At 39.2% G+C, this 18,338-nt stretch overlaps 1 protein-coding gene across 1 annotated transcript; it reads left to right on the top strand.

The window, feature by feature from the left end:
* The first annotated feature begins 843 nt into the window (after positions 1-843).
* Positions 844-4,506, top strand: LOC111228582 (lysM and putative peptidoglycan-binding domain-containing protein 4-like). Its single transcript, XM_022754559.1, has 3 exons — positions 844-954; positions 2,159-2,436; positions 2,553-4,506. Exons 2-3 carry the CDS (start codon positions 2,173-2,175, stop codon positions 3,114-3,116), a joined length of 828 nt encoding a protein of 275 aa, XP_022610280.1. The 5' UTR covers positions 844-954; positions 2,159-2,172; the 3' UTR covers positions 3,117-4,506.
* Positions 4,507-18,338: the final 13,832 nt, after the last annotated feature.

Here is an 18,338-nt window from a genome sequence, read left to right as displayed (position 1 = left end):
GGAACTGTGCTCTATGTACAAATCAGAAAAGTCACAAATGGTACAACAGTGGCCAAAGTCAGAATTTAAAGTCATTTTCAGTGGTTTGGCATCCGAATGTGAATAGGTATTGTCACATATGTGGGAAAACCTTTATCTACAGTGTGTATCCACACTAGCAAACACTCAGTTGTCAGTTTATTAGGTCCATCTAGCTAAATCTAGCTATGCAGCCTAATACAACAGCTCTACAATAAATCCTCCTTATGAAGATTATAATGTTCAGCTTTTGTTGAAACTGTTTTAGAGAGCTGCTGATTCAACATACTGATCGTTTTGGAGGATGTCGTCTATGGTGCTGTTGAACTTTATTGCATTATACAGAGAGGCACTTCTATTATTTAGCCTGCCCTCATTGATATAAATAGGGTGGACAAAATAATAGGCTACAGATGCCTGTTAGTATAATACAATACAGTTCAACAGCTTAACAAACTACAGCCTCCAATCTTATCATACAGTTGAATTGACACAACTTCACACAATCTATGAAAATTATTTCAACTGTAAATGTCATGAAGGTATGGTGTATTGCAGAACTGCTGTATTACACTGCTTTAGTTTTAGTTTAATAACCTGCCCATAAATACATCACACACAGCAGATGACCACAACAGAACCAAACAACAATTAAAAAAAAAAGAGCATCATCATTACCACTTAACTGAACATTTTTATTTAGAACTAAAAATCATTTACTGTTGTCAATGTTGTGTCATTTGTAGAGCAGTAGGTGGCGGTATGGTAAATCCCGTCTATGCCAATTTGTTTTACAGAAGGTACAAAGAAGAAGAAGTAAGCTAACCCAGTAGCCACTGACACCGCTGGCTGTTGTAATGTTAGTAAGCCAAGCTGGGACGGACTGCCGTGGGACGGCGGTGGCTTGCATTACTGTTGCTAAAGCATTTGGATAAGGTAACTGGATGGAAACAGCGCCGTCTGAGTTTAAATAGTCTGTGAAACTGTGTTTCATGTTAGTAGCGTTTATTTATGTGATCTCAAACACATGAGCTAAGCGTAGCTGAAGCCGGAGTAAAGCAGTTTGCTGACTTGCTTTCTGCCACGGTGCCGACAGTTGGGTTAACACATGCAAGAGCTAAAGCTAACTTGCTGCTGTTAGCTACATTAGCATGTTAGCTAACGTTAGTGCTCCCTTCAAGTGCTCCTTGTTTTGCTCCGTCCTCCTACAACTTTACTTGTCAACATGTAAACGTAACTGTAAGCTTAAATTGAATTCAATTAAATGTTTCAGGTGGAATCCGAGGTTAATAGTCAACCACATAACTAATGTAGGTGGAGGTAACATTTGCTTTGGTTCGCTTAGGATCGTATAAAAGTTATTGAGACGCGGACCGAACAGCCACTGAGACTCCTCGCAAAAGGGAGCTGTCGGTGTGGTTTGTTTGTGTTATGTGGCGTTAATAGTATGGTTTTCCAATAATAAACTACTGTTAGATTCACACATTGTGAAAGTTAACCGTGGCAACACTTTATTGATAACAAGGGTACATAAAATAAAAGGGGGGTTAAATAGAATCCTGGCGAAGTGAAGTGCAGTTGAATTTTTTTTTCCTCTGCTGAGCATGAGTCACTGAAATTCTCCTGTGAATGCATCAGTCCTGTCCACCCACTAAACATTGTGAGTTAGCACTGGCATTAAGATTTAGGTGAATCTGTTATATAAAAAGTATTCAGCTATGGGAAAAAAAAACCTCCAATGTGAGGGCTTGCAGCTTTTCTCTGGTTTATATCATTGTAAACTAAAATCCTTTTCAGAATTTTGCTGTGCTGGTAAAACAAAACATTTGAAGACATATCCTTGGACTCTGTGAAATTGTGAACAATTAGTCAAATAACTGGCATATAAATCAATATGAAAATAATTTTAGTCTTGCACTGAGTATGCCAAAACACAGGTGAGATGCAACTGAGAGTCTCAAGTTTTAAAATATGCATTACAAAACATTTTTAAATTGAAATATATGTATGTATGTATGTATTTATATATTATGTATATATTTATATATATATATATATATATATATATATATATATTTCTGTGGTAGTTGTTAAATAAAAAATAAAAAACTGACTGTTGGAATTGGGATATTCCCGACAGGCTTGGGTGTCATTATGCGGCGGGGCGAGCATGTTCCACGGGCTTTCCAGGCCCCGGTGGATGTCCATGCCAGCGCAGATGGCCATGTGTATATGTTCAAGAGGAGGCCAAATGAGTCAGCCATATCCTCAGATGATGAGGAGCTCAGTGTCATGGAGATGAGGCCGCGGGTTTTCCTGGAGCAGGAGCAGGACAGACTGAGAAACGTACAGCTGCTGGAGCGGAAGGTGTTAGAAGGTGACAATCTTAACAAGCTTGCACTACAATATGGGTGTAAGGTAAACATTTATTTGTTTATTTTTTAAGAATTTCTTGTGTTGGTGATCCCCCTCAGTGTTTTAATAATTGTACTGTATTGATATTAATGTTCCTTCATTCCCATTTCTACCCACAGGTGGCCGATATAAAGCGGGTGAACAACCTTATGCAAGAGCAAGATTTATTTGCACTGACATCTATCAAAATACCAGTTCAGAAACACAGCTTTTTAACTGAGACTTACACAGACCCAAGTGACCTTCAAGAAGAGATGCCACATTCATCCACCACACCAGTCAGGCCTCAGGACAGAGCCAGATCCCAACCACATCTACAGGAGGTCACAGACTTTCTAATCGAGGTGGATAATGACATTGAGAAACTAATTCAGACTACGAATGATCAAGATGAGGATTTCTTGGATAACTCAGAAAAAGAGCAAAGGTTTGGTTTCAGACGACGGGGCCTGACCAGTCACGGTGCAGACTGGGGAATCCAATGGTGGAACGCTGTAGTCGCCATGCTCCTGATAGGCATTGTCCTGCCATTATTTTATGTAATTTATTTCAAAACAAAAGATAATGGAGCAGTTTCACCAACAGATGGTAGTGGTGCTTTACAGTCATCCATCAAATCTTCAAATGACTCAGGGATGGACCTCAGCTTAATGAGGCCTGAGGATTTTCAAGAACCGGGATAGTCCAGACTTGAGTCTTAGAAAACCAGAATCATTTTAAGATTGTTGGGTTAGACCTCAGAAGAATGTGACAATCAAGATAAAGCCAAATCTCTTAAAGGTTTAACTCCGTGCAATATCACCGTGTCTGGTTTATACCAGTGACATTTACGTTTTATTTTACCATAACTGTGATGATTGATGCAGATACTTCAGTGGTTGCACTGAAGTGAAGTAGCTGCACGCTGTTCTCATTTTTGTGACAATGTAGTTGAACAGTATTTCATCAAACAGCTTTCGTAGAGAACAGTTTTCTGAAGTATTATTCTTGGGACTGTGTTTCCCTGATTGTTTTTGAAAAACTCTTGATATTTGCTGGGATCACAGTTCCTCAGGTGTTTTACTAAATCTGAGGTATTAAGTGGTTGTGTCATATGAAATCCTCACATGAATCAAGCTGAAAAATGAGTGCAAATGGAAAACTTTGTGTCTGGAGTAAAAAATCCACACTGTAGGTATTTCTGTTTAGGCTTTAGCACAAGCTGCCTTCCCACCACTGCCTGTTGTCAATATCAACACATAAAGTGTCATCATATCAGTGTCGCGTATCAGGTGTAAATCAGATGTCTGTCATGGTACAACAATATATTTTTAAACTCTAAGCCCAAAACTGGAAGAGATATATTGTGTTTCTCTGTTGCCAAAGCTGAGTGAGGTTACACTGTATTTGACATGGGTTTGAGCGTTATTTGTGTGCCTTTTTTGATCTAACTTATTTTTTTGTGTCTATGTGTTCAGTGTTTAGTTATTGCCGTGCACCTCATGCCTTGTCTCCGGATCTGACAATGCCAAAAACGTGAATTGTGTTTACAGTAACAATGTGGTGCAATATACTTTATCTTTTTGGGTTGTATGAGTTCATTTGACACCTTGCAATCTTTAAAATTCAAGGTGTTGCATTTAGAAAATTACATTTACTCATCTACAATGTCCCTGAAGTGTGAGATTTAGAAAAGTGCCTTAAACCTTTATAGTTAAGTTTGTATGGTATTGCACACACTCCCATCTTGCATTGTTTGATGGGTAGTTGAGTCCACCATGAACAGGTGTGGATTTGTCATGGCTTGTCCAGTGCACTTTTTAAAGTCTGAAGTACTCTAATTTTATTGACATATTTCTAAAAAGTTAAGTTATATTTTGGATGGAAGAGTGGACATGATGAATGTCTGAATCTTTTTATTCAGCAGGTGTCTAGTTAATACAAACATTCAGTTTACAGCAACAGCACCACAAGCTGTAGCCTCCAAAGTGAACATACAATTAAATCAACACAATTTCAACACAAAATGAACATAATCGTCATGAATGGAGGATTTATTGCAGGACTGTTGTATTAGATTGCATTACTTTTAGCTAGGTTCCTAATAAACTGACAAGTGAGTGTATATGGTATACGAGTCTGAAAGTTTTTTTTTGACAATTATTTTTGCCACTAAAGAGTAGGCTATATTAGCACAATTGGTCATTTATAATGTGATTATAGACGCACACACGCGCACACACACACACACACACACACAATGAACTGATAAAACACTCACTACAGCTAATATACAACTAAATATACATACATATGCACATACGTGTAATTTGTGATTACTTGCAGTACCCACAATTGCCTAAAGATAGCAGGCACAAACCGTTGCTGTAGTGTGTTGGGTTTTGGAGGGATGGCGACAGTCTTCTGTCTTGACAGCTCCTGAGTGAAACTGCATGTAGGTTTATACATTATTTTGGATGGTCAAAAAAGTTTAAATTCATTTTTTGAGTAAATGATAACCAAAGCTTGTATAGCAGCTATACATCAAAGTCTTCTGAGTACTCCCACAGTTGGAGGTCCAACTTATCAGTAGCTGAATAGAGTACTTTACAGAGAGCACTGAACTTCTGCCCAGTCAGTCATCAGTTTATAAACCAGTCCCTCCAGTGGAAATACCTATAGATGTGAGTAGAGTAAAATTCAAAATATAAGTATATGAGAAACAACTTCAATGTGATATGGATTTTTAAAGAGTTATATTACCTCAACACCATACAAAGATCATAGTTTGATACCAGTCCTCCAAGTTGTGCTTATACAAGCAAGTGAAAGGTCCAACTTTGGATCGTGCATTATGTATTTACTCAAAGGGAAAACCCTACCACAATGCATGTCCTTGGTACACTCTTGGACACCATAGCCAGTTCTTTAAATATGAACAGTTCATACATAAACAATACAATAAATCTGTACAAGAAATTACACAGTAGATATGAAATATGATTTCACTCAGTAACACAACCTTCAGGATTTTAAAGACCCAAACGCAAAATGAATTGTTTTGCATTCACTCTCTCTGCAGAAATCTAAGGACAAGGTCAGCAGCAGAGCAGCACTGCTAAAACAAATAGGAAATCCAGTGTCTGAAGGTGGATATTCTGGTTGAAAAATATTATACCCAAATGTTGCTGTCCAAACAGTTTGGACCTGATGTGTAAAGCCAAAAACACTCTTCATACATCCCGAAGAGACAAGTGCTGTAGGAATTCAAAAACATGGGGACAGCTGGATAGATTAATTTTATGAATTTGCAACAAATGAATATCTTAGAACCAGTGTGTGTGTGTGTGTGTGTGTGTGTGTGTGTGTGTGTGTGTGTGTGTGTGTGTAAGTAAGTTGTCCACTTGAGGGCAGCAGTCCAATCCATATAGTGAACAACAACTATATGAGCATTTTCTAAGACTCAAGAACAAAATTTGTAGTTTAGCTCTATTGCCACAGAGGCTCTGTGCCTTTTATTGTTCCATGACCTGAGACCCTCGTCTCATAACTACAGCTCACGAACCCTGCTCTGATCTAGCTCCAGGCCGCAGAGCTCTGGCATGCTGCCACCTCCCAGGCTGAGTCTTATCCTACTGTTAATACACGGGCCTCCCCTGCTCCCCCTTTTTCCTCTACCTCCAACCTGGACACTTCTACTCCCTGCCTTTTTATATTTGATGAAATCCATATCAAGTCTGCTCCTGTAGAGGATAAATTTACTTAATGTGATCGGATTCCTACTTTCAACAAGCCAAGTACACTATGGTGAGTCTGATTAGTATTAAACAGTACATGCCAATGAGCAGAAGAGGTTCACTGACATATAACTATCAGATTATGCTGAAACAGTTCTAAACTCTACTCAAAATACATTTTTCTACTTATACATATTTATGCGCACTCTGTGTACGGGTGTGTTTTTGAGGGGTGGTGTAGCAGAAGAGCTGGTTTTGAATCCAGCACTTTTTTGGAGTAGAGTGAGTTTCTATGGAGGTGGGGGCTGAAGCTGGAGGGGCTTTCCCCCTGAACAAAGCACAACCATCCATACAGTCTGGGTGGAGGGTAAATAGAGTGAAAAGATTCATGAGCAAACTGAAGCTCTGCAGCTTTAAGAAGTTTGCACACTTGAGCAGCTGGCAGCGGGCCACTTGGCCAACATAAACAGCCCTAATCCTTTTTCCAAGGAGCTTTCAACACTCATCTCTCTGGCACATCGGCCACTGACTCACTCTCTCTCTCTCTGACATTCCTGTCTGTCTGGAGTTCTGCAGAGCCGACACCAGGAGGCACTGTGGCCCTGACAATGTAAATGCTGTTTGGTTAATGCTGTTGATCATTATTCACTGCTAAGGTATGTGCCTTCCTTTGATTTTCCCCTGAAGCGAAACAGGTCTCAGTTTTCACTCTTTCTTAGTGGGAATGGAGGCTTAGTTTCACGATGTCATGTTGACCCGAAGCCCACAGAAGTATGGGTTGTTCATGAAATTAGTGATGACAAAAGTAAACTGGGAAGTTTCATATGGTTTCTCCTCTTCACCTCCACACATTTTCAATTTTTTTTTAATTCAAATCAGCTTTTTGGTGAAAGGTTAACAGTAGTTTTTTAAGACTTGTCTCCACTTTTAATGCCAAATGAAATCTCTTAAAACTGCCAGATACAAATTGAAACCATAAAATTCTATAAAACAAATGTAACAAAACAGATTTAATGAATTTCATAAATAAGAAAAAAACATGGTTATTAGTGTTATAAACCAAAATACAGTCAAGATATTTTCTATGTGAGTGAGGCTAATGTCTGTTTCTGCGGGGGCAGGGAGATCCAAGGTTTTGATTTTCCTCCGCTCCCGGGGGGATTTGGCAGACACAGGGTAATTTGTAGTGAAATTTCCAGCACAGTTTGTTTTGCAGGTGGCTGAGAACGAAAGCAGGGCGTGGTGGGGAATGAGAGAAGCAATTTGCTGTCTGTGGGCTGTGAATGTGTGTATTGTTGCACAGCAGTAGGTTCAGTGTTGTGCCGGTATGTGCTATGGTCAGGGCTGGACTGATGGAAGGGAGGCAGCAGTAGACTTTCATGGACAAACCAAAACCACAGCTAGTGTAGATGTTAAAATGGTTTCAATAAAATGCATTTTTCACTCATAGTGTTTGGTGACTTGAATGATTTTTTGACAGCAAGGCCAAGACTTTCCATTTTCCCAAAAAGATATAACTTTTAACTTTTCATGTATCAGCATGAAAAGACTATTATCAGTTTGACACCAGGAGTCAACAAATGTGGAAAAACTATTTGAATGGGTGAAGGAGGTCACATGACAAAGCAACATGAGTATGTATTTGAAGGCTTTTGCCAGGAGACATTTCAGTCTCACAGGCTTCAGAGTGGTTTCAATTAAAAATTCCTTTCTTTGAGTCTCCAGCCAGAATTTCATTGTATGAATCCATGCCAGATGTTACACTTGAAGAACACACAAGGTGTCAAGCAGGACAAAGCCGCACATATTTAGTCTTATGACAAACATATATCTCCTCTATTAAAACTAATCCGTCCGAGAAATCAGAAAATATGCTATCAAGGAATATTTAACCACTACAGTTTAATTTAATTCAATTTTTTAATTCAGTGGATCTTGCAGTTGAATGAGAACACATAATATATTGTATGCATGCTGTATGTTATCCCTTAAGTCTGACTGTGTAAGTAAGGGATCATCTGGAGACGCAGCTGGCTGGAGAATGTGATGTTCTGTCAGTCATGTTCCTGCAGGGGCGGCTGTTTTTCTTTCGCCCCCGCTGTGGGGGAACCAATTGTGCAGCACCTGTTTTACATTCCACCCGAGGCTTGAGGGGTCTTCACCCGGGGGACGGTTCCAGTCTAACTACACAGAGAGACTATATGAAGAGAGCAAAGTTATATAGTTCTTCGTTGCTATTGTCTCTTCATTCTTTGCGAGAATAGTATTGATATACTCCGCATTTAGTGATTGAAAGGAAAATTGAATAAGAGCATAAATATGTTCCAGATTTTAAAAAGAGTTTGAGCTAATTTACTGTAGTTAGAACATTATTAAGGCATTAAATGATAATCTATATGAATTCAGAGATTAATTTTTTTTCTTTAATTTATTCAATTTAAACATGCTTATACACTCAGTGGCCACTTTTTTTTTTTAGCTACACCTGTTCAATCATTTGTAATTCACTACAACAGCTCTACCACAAATTCTACCTTTATGAAGTTTGTTGACAGTGTGGAAAATATGAAAAATCAATTCTCTATTACTAAACGAGGACATAGTTACAGGAGGTGTTGTAGTAGGTTACATCATATTGGGAGCTGTTTCTAATTTTTTACATACATGAGGGGGGCAGAATATTAAAAACACCTCTCAACAGTTAAATTGGATTGGTATTAGATTGTATAAGTGTATCTAATAAAGCTGAGTGTACATGTGTGTAGAAATGCCACATTCAGGATGAACACACTGTATTTGCAATTGAACAATTGAATAGTAATTTGATGTTTCTAAATGTGGAAAGTCCATGTGTCTAGTTGGTGCTCTGGTGTATCAGGAAGAAGTTTCCACGTGACTATAAGATAATTTCAATATGGATACTGTGGATAGTTTTTTTTATACTCTGAGAGAAATGCAGAAACAATGCTTGTGCTTTTTACAAAAATGCTTTAAGGATACATAAAAAAAAAGTCAATTTCACAATTTAGAACAGTTTAAAAAGTCTAACTGTATCTTATCTTGAATAATGTTGCTCAGATTATGTACTCGTTCATATAAATATGCACTCCATTGTGTCCTTGTTAGCTGCAAAGGACAATGTAAAATGCTGGCAGGACGAAAGAATCCACTGAGACAGGCATGGATGAAGAGAGGATAATGGGTTGGACATGCTTCTCTAAATCACTGGATGCAACTCAACTGAGCACCTGCTTGGCTTGAAGGAGCGCATCGAGTCACAAGCAGGAGGCTCGATACGGGCTCTCGCTACTCCGTTAGTATATTACACCTGCAGTGCTGATGAAATGAAACCCGTTATGAGGCAAACAATACAAAGAAAACCACCACCACTTTAAAGTTTGGTGTGAGCCATTAAACCAACCAAATGCTTTTATACACATCATCCTCCCTCTACAGACACCATGCCAATAAACATTCAGATTGATCAAAGCTTATCATGAGAGTTAATCAGTTGTAATTTTTCTTTTTTTTTGTATTCTTCTCTTCAACCAGCCTGTAGATGCCAAATTAAACAGCTTGAACTCATTGGTTTTTAAATAACTCATATAATAAAAATAACTAATAATAATCCAAAGAGACCATTGCTGTTTTCTATTTTCTGCCTCTGAGACATTTTCAAGGCCTTAACACAAAATCAGGCCTCTTGATCTAAGCAGCAGAACTGTGTATGAAACAGCTGTGTCAGACCAGGTGCAGTCTGTTCAGTTCCCCAGTCTCAGGCACAATTTATACCGTAATTCCTGGCAGACAGTTTGTAGCTCACCACTGCCAGATGAAGACTATTCAAACTGGATGGCTTTTAAACTGGAACTGTAATGCCCCCTCACACTGTTGGGGGATTCCTGTTATTAACAAACATTTCTCAGTCTGTGGTTTTATTCCACACAAGGACCCTTGGGGTTTTTATAAACTAAAAGAGAGGCTAATGGAAGTGTGAACACTGTAGTGAGTGTTAATGACATGAAAATCCTCCTCTGTCGCCTGCATTCAAGTCCCATCACACCAAAGTACTGTTAACAACAACTGAAACAATGTTGTGGACATGTTGTGAAAACACAATATAACAGTAATTATACCAGGAGGCAAAAATCACCCCTGCACCCTGGCTTATAAGCCCACTACGGCAATTTGTTTGGAAGATGACATGTAATGAGAACCACTTGCTGCTGGACTCCATAAATTCTGTCAGGGTTTGGAGGTTGCAGGACTCTGCTCATCCCTCTGAAGTACTTGAAAAACATCCATTGCACGTCACGCTGAGAGATGCCGAATTTCCTGCCATTCCCAGATGTTCCCGTGCAGATGTTCTCAGAGGAGTCTTTCAAAGGAAAATTTATTTGCTTGAGAAAGCTGTGCTTATGTTTGCCGTTGCTCACACGTCTGCGCAGAAGTTGCCGTTCGCAGACTAATTCAACATAAAGTCCGGTCTTAAACACACCAAAGATTAGACATGGCCAAAATGCCATATGAAAAGAAAAGCCATGCTTACTTAAAGTAGACGTTCCTCAATTTACCTTTTGTAGAATTAAAACGACACAAGTGGTAAAGATATGCATTTTAATGTAAATTTTAATGTGTGTTATTGCGACAATTTTTCATTAAGATAGGTAACAATAGATAGAAAAAATAGATTTAAGTGAATTTAAAATATTTATCCACAGTTAATCATTAAAAATTGTTATAATTATTATTTAATTGTGCTGGTTTATCTACAATGGCGACTAAAAGACTACATCTTATCCTGCAGCTGCTTTTTACACTTTACTGACACAACCCAGTAACAGATAGTGACTGTCCATTCAGTGACACACCTGAATGGTAATGTGAAACAAAGGCGGTCAAAACATGATAAAGGACATGGTCAACAATGAGAATGGACACAGCGAACGAACATCTATCTCTTGTCCACACTGGGTTGCTCTCATCACAGCGCCCACAAAGCTGCCATAAATGGGGGAGCACTTGTCAGCCTGTTCCTTTTGGTGAACAGCTCCTGATCCAAGGACAGATAAAGACACAGTGACAGAGCCGTTATACATCAAGACTGAGTTGTAACCTGGAAGATTACTTGGTATTGGGGGCGACAGACGAGAACGGACTGATGTGAGACCTTTTCAATTCAAAATGAAGCTTGTGATGACAAGCTAACCCGCTGTTTTTGTTCTGAAATGCTTTATGGGGGCCAGAATATGCAGACTTGAGAGATGTAAACCGATCTGTGTGTTTGTGTGTACACAGTTAGGTTGATTGGTCATTAATTGTGCTCGGAGTCTCCAGATGGAAGCAGATCTTTCAGCAGATTTCAACAGTCGAAGCCAGCGTACAAACTGAGGGCAGTGGGTGCAAACTTGTGCGTTCTTTTGCATGTGAAATGGAAAATGACTAATGTGGGACAACTACAGGAAAATCAGGGGTCAAACACGGTTCAACAAGGATGTGTAGTCTGGTTACTAATTTCAAACTATAGCTGCGCAAATAACTCAACCCGTCTTATGGTCAGTGCTCTGTCAGTGTCAGTCTGAGCAAAACATTACTGGTTTATATTAGTCTCTATACTGGTTGTTCCCTTCAACTGGAAAGAGGTGGAGCAGGAGTATCAGCTGTCTGACTGACAGCCAGTCAGGATGCACAACTCTGACCCCAGAAATGGAAAGTCGTCACCATGACCATGATTTGAAAAAAGAAAATTATATCCTTTTTTACCAGACTAAACCCTTGATTAATCTTCTTGTTTAGTTTACAGCAGTGCAAGCAGCTCTGCGACGCTGTTCTTCAGGACAGGGTTGCTTTGCGACAGATGCTAACATCAGCATGCTGAAAATGTTTATAGTTTATGTTTGCCATCTTAGTTTAGCTTATTAGCATACAGGCATTTTCTTTTTTTTTGGGGGGGGGGGGGGGTGTTTGCTTTTTTTCATTTGATAATACAGTGAGAGGTAGACCGGAAAGTCAGGGAGAGAGAGTGAGGGGATGACATGCAGCTGCGGTTAGGAGAAGTCCATGTGGTACGCGCTCTAACCGGTGAGCCACTGAGGTGCCGCCATACAGACATTTTCTGATTGGCACTAAATTCTCTACATTTTCTACATAGATGAGGTTGGAATTGGAATTAATTTTCCAGGTATTTTGCAGATATTTGAGCCTTGAATATCTGTACCAAATTTCATTGCTATGCATCCAACATTTTATTGAGGCATTTCACTCAAAACCAAAGCTGTGAACGTGCTGGTGGTGCAAGAAGAAAAGGATTATCAAAAATGTTGGATTCATCCTTTGGAGACCAAGAATGTATGCACAAAATGTCATGTCCATCCATCCTGGAGTTGTTAAGTCAGTTCAGTCCACGTGAAAACATATTACAAGGTCAAAGAAAATGCGAAGACCAGATCATCAGTACTTGGAAAACGATAACCAGCCTGCCAGGAGAATCTGAGTGAACTATTTGACTAAGCTACAAAAATATTCTAAGTAGGTCACGAATGTGCAGCCTGTCAAACATGTCTGGAGCAAGTTATTATGGGATGAAAATATTCTTTCCTTTTGTAATCACTGATACCAGGACACCAGCGACAGCATTAGAGAATTTTGATGACTGCGGGCATAGACACTTCTGCATCAGTACATTCACTTAGAAATGGAGCTAATCAACACTTTTCAACTGTATGCGTAGATGTTCACCACTTAAACAGTACCAAGATAGCAATCAGGAATAGTGGAATATGCCCCTTGAGAAATGTAAGCACACTCCTCTCCCTGTGCCTCTCAGCTCTCTGATAAACATACAAGCAGCCCCAGACTTGTGTACAGAGAAAGATCATAGACCGCTGAGCTTCAGACGCGCTGCTGTGGTCTGTCCTAATACTGTAGATGCTGCTAAATATTCATGCAGATTCAAGTATGCACAGGCTTTTTAGTGCAAATATTAAATAGTTAATAAAAAAAGAGATGAACATAGTTGCAAAATATTTTACCCAAGAGAATATAGTATTTTTTGACACTCCCCACAAGACTATGAGTGTGGGGAAATCAAAAAATCTAAATTATTTATTAGAACCTATAATTAATATAGATAGATAATATTTATTTTTGCTCAGAAAAATTTGTTTTCTCAACATGAAAGACATGTGGGACACCTGGTATGAATTGGTCACACATGCACATATACATGCACGTACGTATATGCCTGCATATACTTAGATAAACACGTGTATCAATATGCACATTTATAAGTACAGTGATCAATCAGCAATTTTATATATGGCAGATTGGCAGACTAAATAGTAGGGGGATACATTGTATGTGAGCAAAACAATCTAAAACACATGAAATATTAACAGGTTTGAATAATTCTGAAAGGGGATGGAAGTCGCTCTGCATGCTTACTGAAATCTATTTATAGTCATTTCTTTCCTGACGTGAGATTTGATACATGGAGAAACACTTTAATTTGATTGTAAAATGATGACGTGCTTCATGAATGCACTATAAAATCACACTTACTCATTTTCTCCCCACTCTGGATGTGATATGAAATCATTTTCCCCGTGTTGATGTGTTTTTCTGACCTGATTTGTGCTCCCATGGATACAGCTGCAGTGGAGGAAGAGTGGGGGAATGGAAAACATGATTCCTTTCTATGCTTGGAGGTACAGTGTACACAGACTGTGTATGTGTGTCAGAGGGATGACAATGAAGCCTCCCAACACACTGTAACCTGATGCCAAAGGTCAGACTTTGTTCTACTCTTGAAAATTCGGTAAGCCACTCAGATTAGTGGGGAGGTGTGTTTTTAGCTTTTAGGTCCATGTGCTGTAACTGCCACTCTGTAGCACTGTTATATCTGTGTCAGGCAGGGAGTCATTCAATCTGTCAGTCAGCATTACTGATGACAGATTGCTCATGACTGACCAAACACAAGGTGGATAGTTGTTATGTTGCCAAAAACAAGACAGGCTAGCTGCTGACTTTCAGTCCAGTCATCACAATGATCAGACAACAGTGTTTCATGTGACATGTTCTCTATCACTATAAATCAATTGTTGTAGGGAGCCTTGACCTCTTCCTTCTTAGTTGGACTTGACAAGGGTTTGGCCATCTTCTGTGGTTACTTGAGACTTGAAAAGAATTGCCTGGAACTAGCTCTGGGACTTTCAATTGATGATGTCATTGACCTGGAACTTGGGTAACTTTTTGCCACGCTATCAATGTGACTCTCTGGATGGCAATATCGGTTGGTCAGTCCACCGCTATTGGTTGGTCCATATTGAAATATCTCAGCAACAGTTGGATGAATCCGAAAGACTTTGGTGATCTCTTGATGTTTCCTCTTGCACCACTATGAGGTTCACATTTGTAGTTTTTAGTGAAATGTCTCAACAAACTCAACAAATACTGGATGTGGGTGAACTGCCATGAAATTGAGTTCAGACAATCATGTTCCCCTCGGGATAAATCTGAGTAACTCTGTTGATCGCAAGACTTTTAATTTAGCGCCATCATCAGGTCAAAAAGATTTCGTCTAGTAGTTTGGTTTGTGACTATATACCTGCAAAACATATGCCATTCCTACAAGCCTCTGCTGCAATTTGTTTTTATGCATGCCAACACACTAAGCCAAGATGGTGAACATAGCATTATGCCTGATCAACATGTTAGCATTGTCATTGTGAGCAAATATAGCCTCACTGTAGACTCTTACTGTTGTAATAAGTAAATACAAAATGTCTTAGGGGTTTACTTACTTTATGATGATATGCTCCAATTTGTCTCTGACATTCCTTCAAACTCAGTGTGCCTCATACAGTGTAGGTCTTTTAGTAAACAATTACTATTATTTGTTCAAAGTCAAGAGTGCATACATTAGATCTGAAGGACTGACACCAAAACTTGAAAAACCACCAATCCCACTGAAATGCTGAAAAATTCTACTTTAATAAATAAAGGGGAAAACCCCTCAACAATGTGAGGTACTTCGCAAGTAGCTGTATTTTAAGGACACTTAAAATGTTTTAGGTCTTAGGTCTTTTAGGTCTTAGTGACTCAAAATAAATCTCTACACTCATCCAGGTTTCAAGAATAAACAGGGCTTTGTGTTCACAACTTGTCTGAGCAGTGGACAGAGGAGGTGCTGAGCTGCTCCTGCTCCCGGGGCCTCCTCATTGTCACCATCTGGTTCTCCTTGACACCCGAGAGGATTCTGAGGTGTTCTGTAAGCCTCATCAGGTCAGACCATCGAAGCCCCTCTCAGCAGAGCAATGAGTGAGCGACAACAGCCTGAGATAAGAGCAGAGCGAGAGAAAGACCTCTGGACAGCAGCGGGTCCCTCAGTGTGTGTGTGTATGTGTGTGGGCATCGTGTATGTGCATGTGTGTATGCACATGTCACTGTATCTCTCTGTGGAGGTGATGAGTGAGAACCAGGCCCAAGGGGAATCACGTCACCGCGGAGATAGCCACCATTGCCTAGCAACCTCAGCCCTCAGGCCCACTGAAGGAAGTGCAAAGTGAAAGCTGATCCTCTTTAAAAATGTGCTAATAATGGATCTTTTCAAGCAGACACAAACCTGAAATGTAGTAAACAATTTTTGTCTTTGTTTGATGTCTTTAAAGTTTAAGTCTGGTGATATTCTGTATTTTTCTTATAGTAAACAAATCCCATGAAAAGACCAAAACAAACAAAGCCTGATATAGCTTATTTCTCTATGCCAAAGACCTCTTTTGTCATTCAAAAACCTAAAAACACAACAAGGAGCCACCCAAGACATGTTCCTTCATGGTATAGGTATAGTATATACCTAGTCGATCCCACACTGCTGCTGCAAATATTTGCTAGCATACCAATTGAGCTTAAAATAGTCCCTGACTAATGTACTGTTAATTCCAGTTTGAGTAACATTTGCTAATAATGACAGTGCCCAGTCGATTTAGGAAATGACTGAGCCTTTAAAAGTATATTTGTCATGTTTTTAAAAGATTGAGGTCTTCAGTAGAAACAAATCAGCTTGGCAGTGCGACAGAGAGGCTGGGGATGTTGGAAAGTATTGAGCGACTGACGTATGTTGGCTTTAGCTTTGTTGGCAATAACGAAAATATAGAATATCACCAGTCTCAGCCTTTAATAAGAACAAATCCCAGTTTTTTACAACCCAATTTATAAAATGGATGATCAATCTTTATATAACAGTGGTTGCTGATAAAAAGGGCAATCTCAAAATCCAGACTGCATTAATTCCAGAGCTGTAATGTTGTAAATAAGTGCAGGTTAATGGACATAAAGAGAGCAATGTTTGTGTGTTAATTCTTAATGACTCTGCCTAATGTGAGATGTCCTTTATAAAGTGAGCCTGTAACTAGCTGTCACTCTGCCCCTCAGCATCCAGACTCTGAGCTCATTTCAGTCGTGTTACTAGACAAATTATTGTCTTCCGGTGAGACACCCCTGGCGAGACATGTCAATACTGCAGGTGCAGTTGGGCCTGAAATTGCTTTGTTTAAACTTGTCAGGTTGGAATGGAGATTTTTTTTTTTTTCAGAAGGATCTGTCCTCATTTGCACGGCTAAGGCGCTGTGCAAACCTACAGAGATTTGAAAAAGAAACACTTTTAGAACGTGAAGAGTCTGTCATTTGATGAGATAATTTAGCTTAATTTTCAGTAGAGCTGTCAAGAATTAAAAGGTTGTTCAGTTTCCTTTTAATAAGCTCTTGGTTTTCTAATATTGATGTTTACTTCTCTTCTTCCTCTCCCCCATGTTACAGTGATTGGAAGGAACTGTGAAAAGTGCAATGTGGAATTAATGTTTGAGGTTGGAACATAGGCCTCAATATTTGTTGTATTCACTAAATATCTCTTCACCTCATTATTTGTGTTAATACACTTTGTACTTACTATATTTGCAGAATGTATAAAGTATCTTTTATTTTCTATTTTATATGCTTCATACTGCCATTTCAACTGCATCCAGTGGTTGACACTTCAACCCCTTTCAGGTCTCAAGTCTTCACATCTGAACAAAAAAAAAAAAAAAAAGGCTTCTTCACCTCCTCTAGCTCACACAGCTTCCACCATTGATACACAATTCATTCCATATTCATTCAGTGCTTACAGTTCAGCTGACACTTTTGTGGACGTCGCGTTTCATTCTATACACTTGAACTGGTTCTAATTTCTTTCAGGTCTTCCACTTGTATCAGTAACGCTTGGGTTGACACTTCTGCTCCTTTCAATGCCTCAATTTCAGCTGAATCTTCGGCGCCTTTCAGTACTTGTAATTCAGTCGATACTTCATCTTCACTCAGCTTACATTTAAACTGACACTTGAACTTCTTTCCATTTTAACTGTAGTTTAAACTTCCCACTTCAACTTTTTCAGCATTTCATACATTTTGTATGTTTCGACTGTGAATTTTCAGCAATAAACATAAATTATCTTTCAGATTTAGCCTTCTCTCCTCTCATCTTAATATTTTATCTTATTTTACGGTAGCACAAACTTTGATAATGCTTCACCTCCACACCTAAACTGAATAATCTGAATCCGTTTGGCATTTTCACAGGTGTCAAGATTGGTTTTAAGTTAAAAGAATGCAAAGTATGACCGCTCTCAAACACTTCTAATGTACGGATCACACTGGCTTCAACAGTCTTTCCCCCCAATTTGTTGAGAGGACAAAGGGCAATGATGCACATTCCTGAGAGCAGCGGCGGAGAAACATTCCATCCACTGTTTGTAATTGTTCACAGCTGTAAGGAGAGTCTGCTTCCTATTTGTCACATTCACGGGTCAACCACTACCATATTCTTCATAATCACTGGCAAAATAGAAGTAAAACCCTAGAAGAAGAAGGGTGTTTACTTACTGCAGGAGGTGAAGCAGTGCAGCTGTTAGCCTTCCTCCGACTCTGCCACTTGTTCATCTTCTGCGCTTTGTTATTGTGAGGATGTACCCGTCATCTATCTGTTTGAGTGGGGGACTGTAAATAAGCCGTTGTCATGTGTTTCTATAGGATTTTGACAGCTGAGGATGCCATTGTGTAAAAGGTGTCTCTCCTTTTAGATTCAGTTTGTTTCAGATGGGAACATCCGAGGATGGAATGAAATTTCTGAAAGCTATTGCTGATTTGACTCTTAAC

This window comes from Seriola dumerili, unplaced genomic scaffold (assembly GCF_002260705.1).
Source record: "Seriola dumerili isolate Sdu_G_001 unplaced genomic scaffold, Sdu_1.0 BDQW01000219.1, whole genome shotgun sequence".
Classification (NCBI taxonomy): domain Eukaryota; kingdom Metazoa; phylum Chordata; class Actinopteri; order Carangiformes; family Carangidae; genus Seriola; species Seriola dumerili.
Note: the sequence above shows the minus strand (reverse complement) of the source record. Positions and strands in the feature narration are given on the sequence as shown.

What these genes read in the sequence shown, in the direction of transcription:
- LOC111228582 (XM_022754559.1), top strand. Translation starts at nt 2,173, where the DNA reads ATGCGGCGGGGCGAGCATGTTCCACGGGCTTTCCAGGCCCCGGTGGAT. An exon ending in CACTACAATATGGGTGTAAG is followed by an intron (nt 2,437 to 2,552) that starts GTAAACATTTAT and finishes TTCTACCCACAG; the next exon opens with GTGGCCGATATAAAGCGGGT.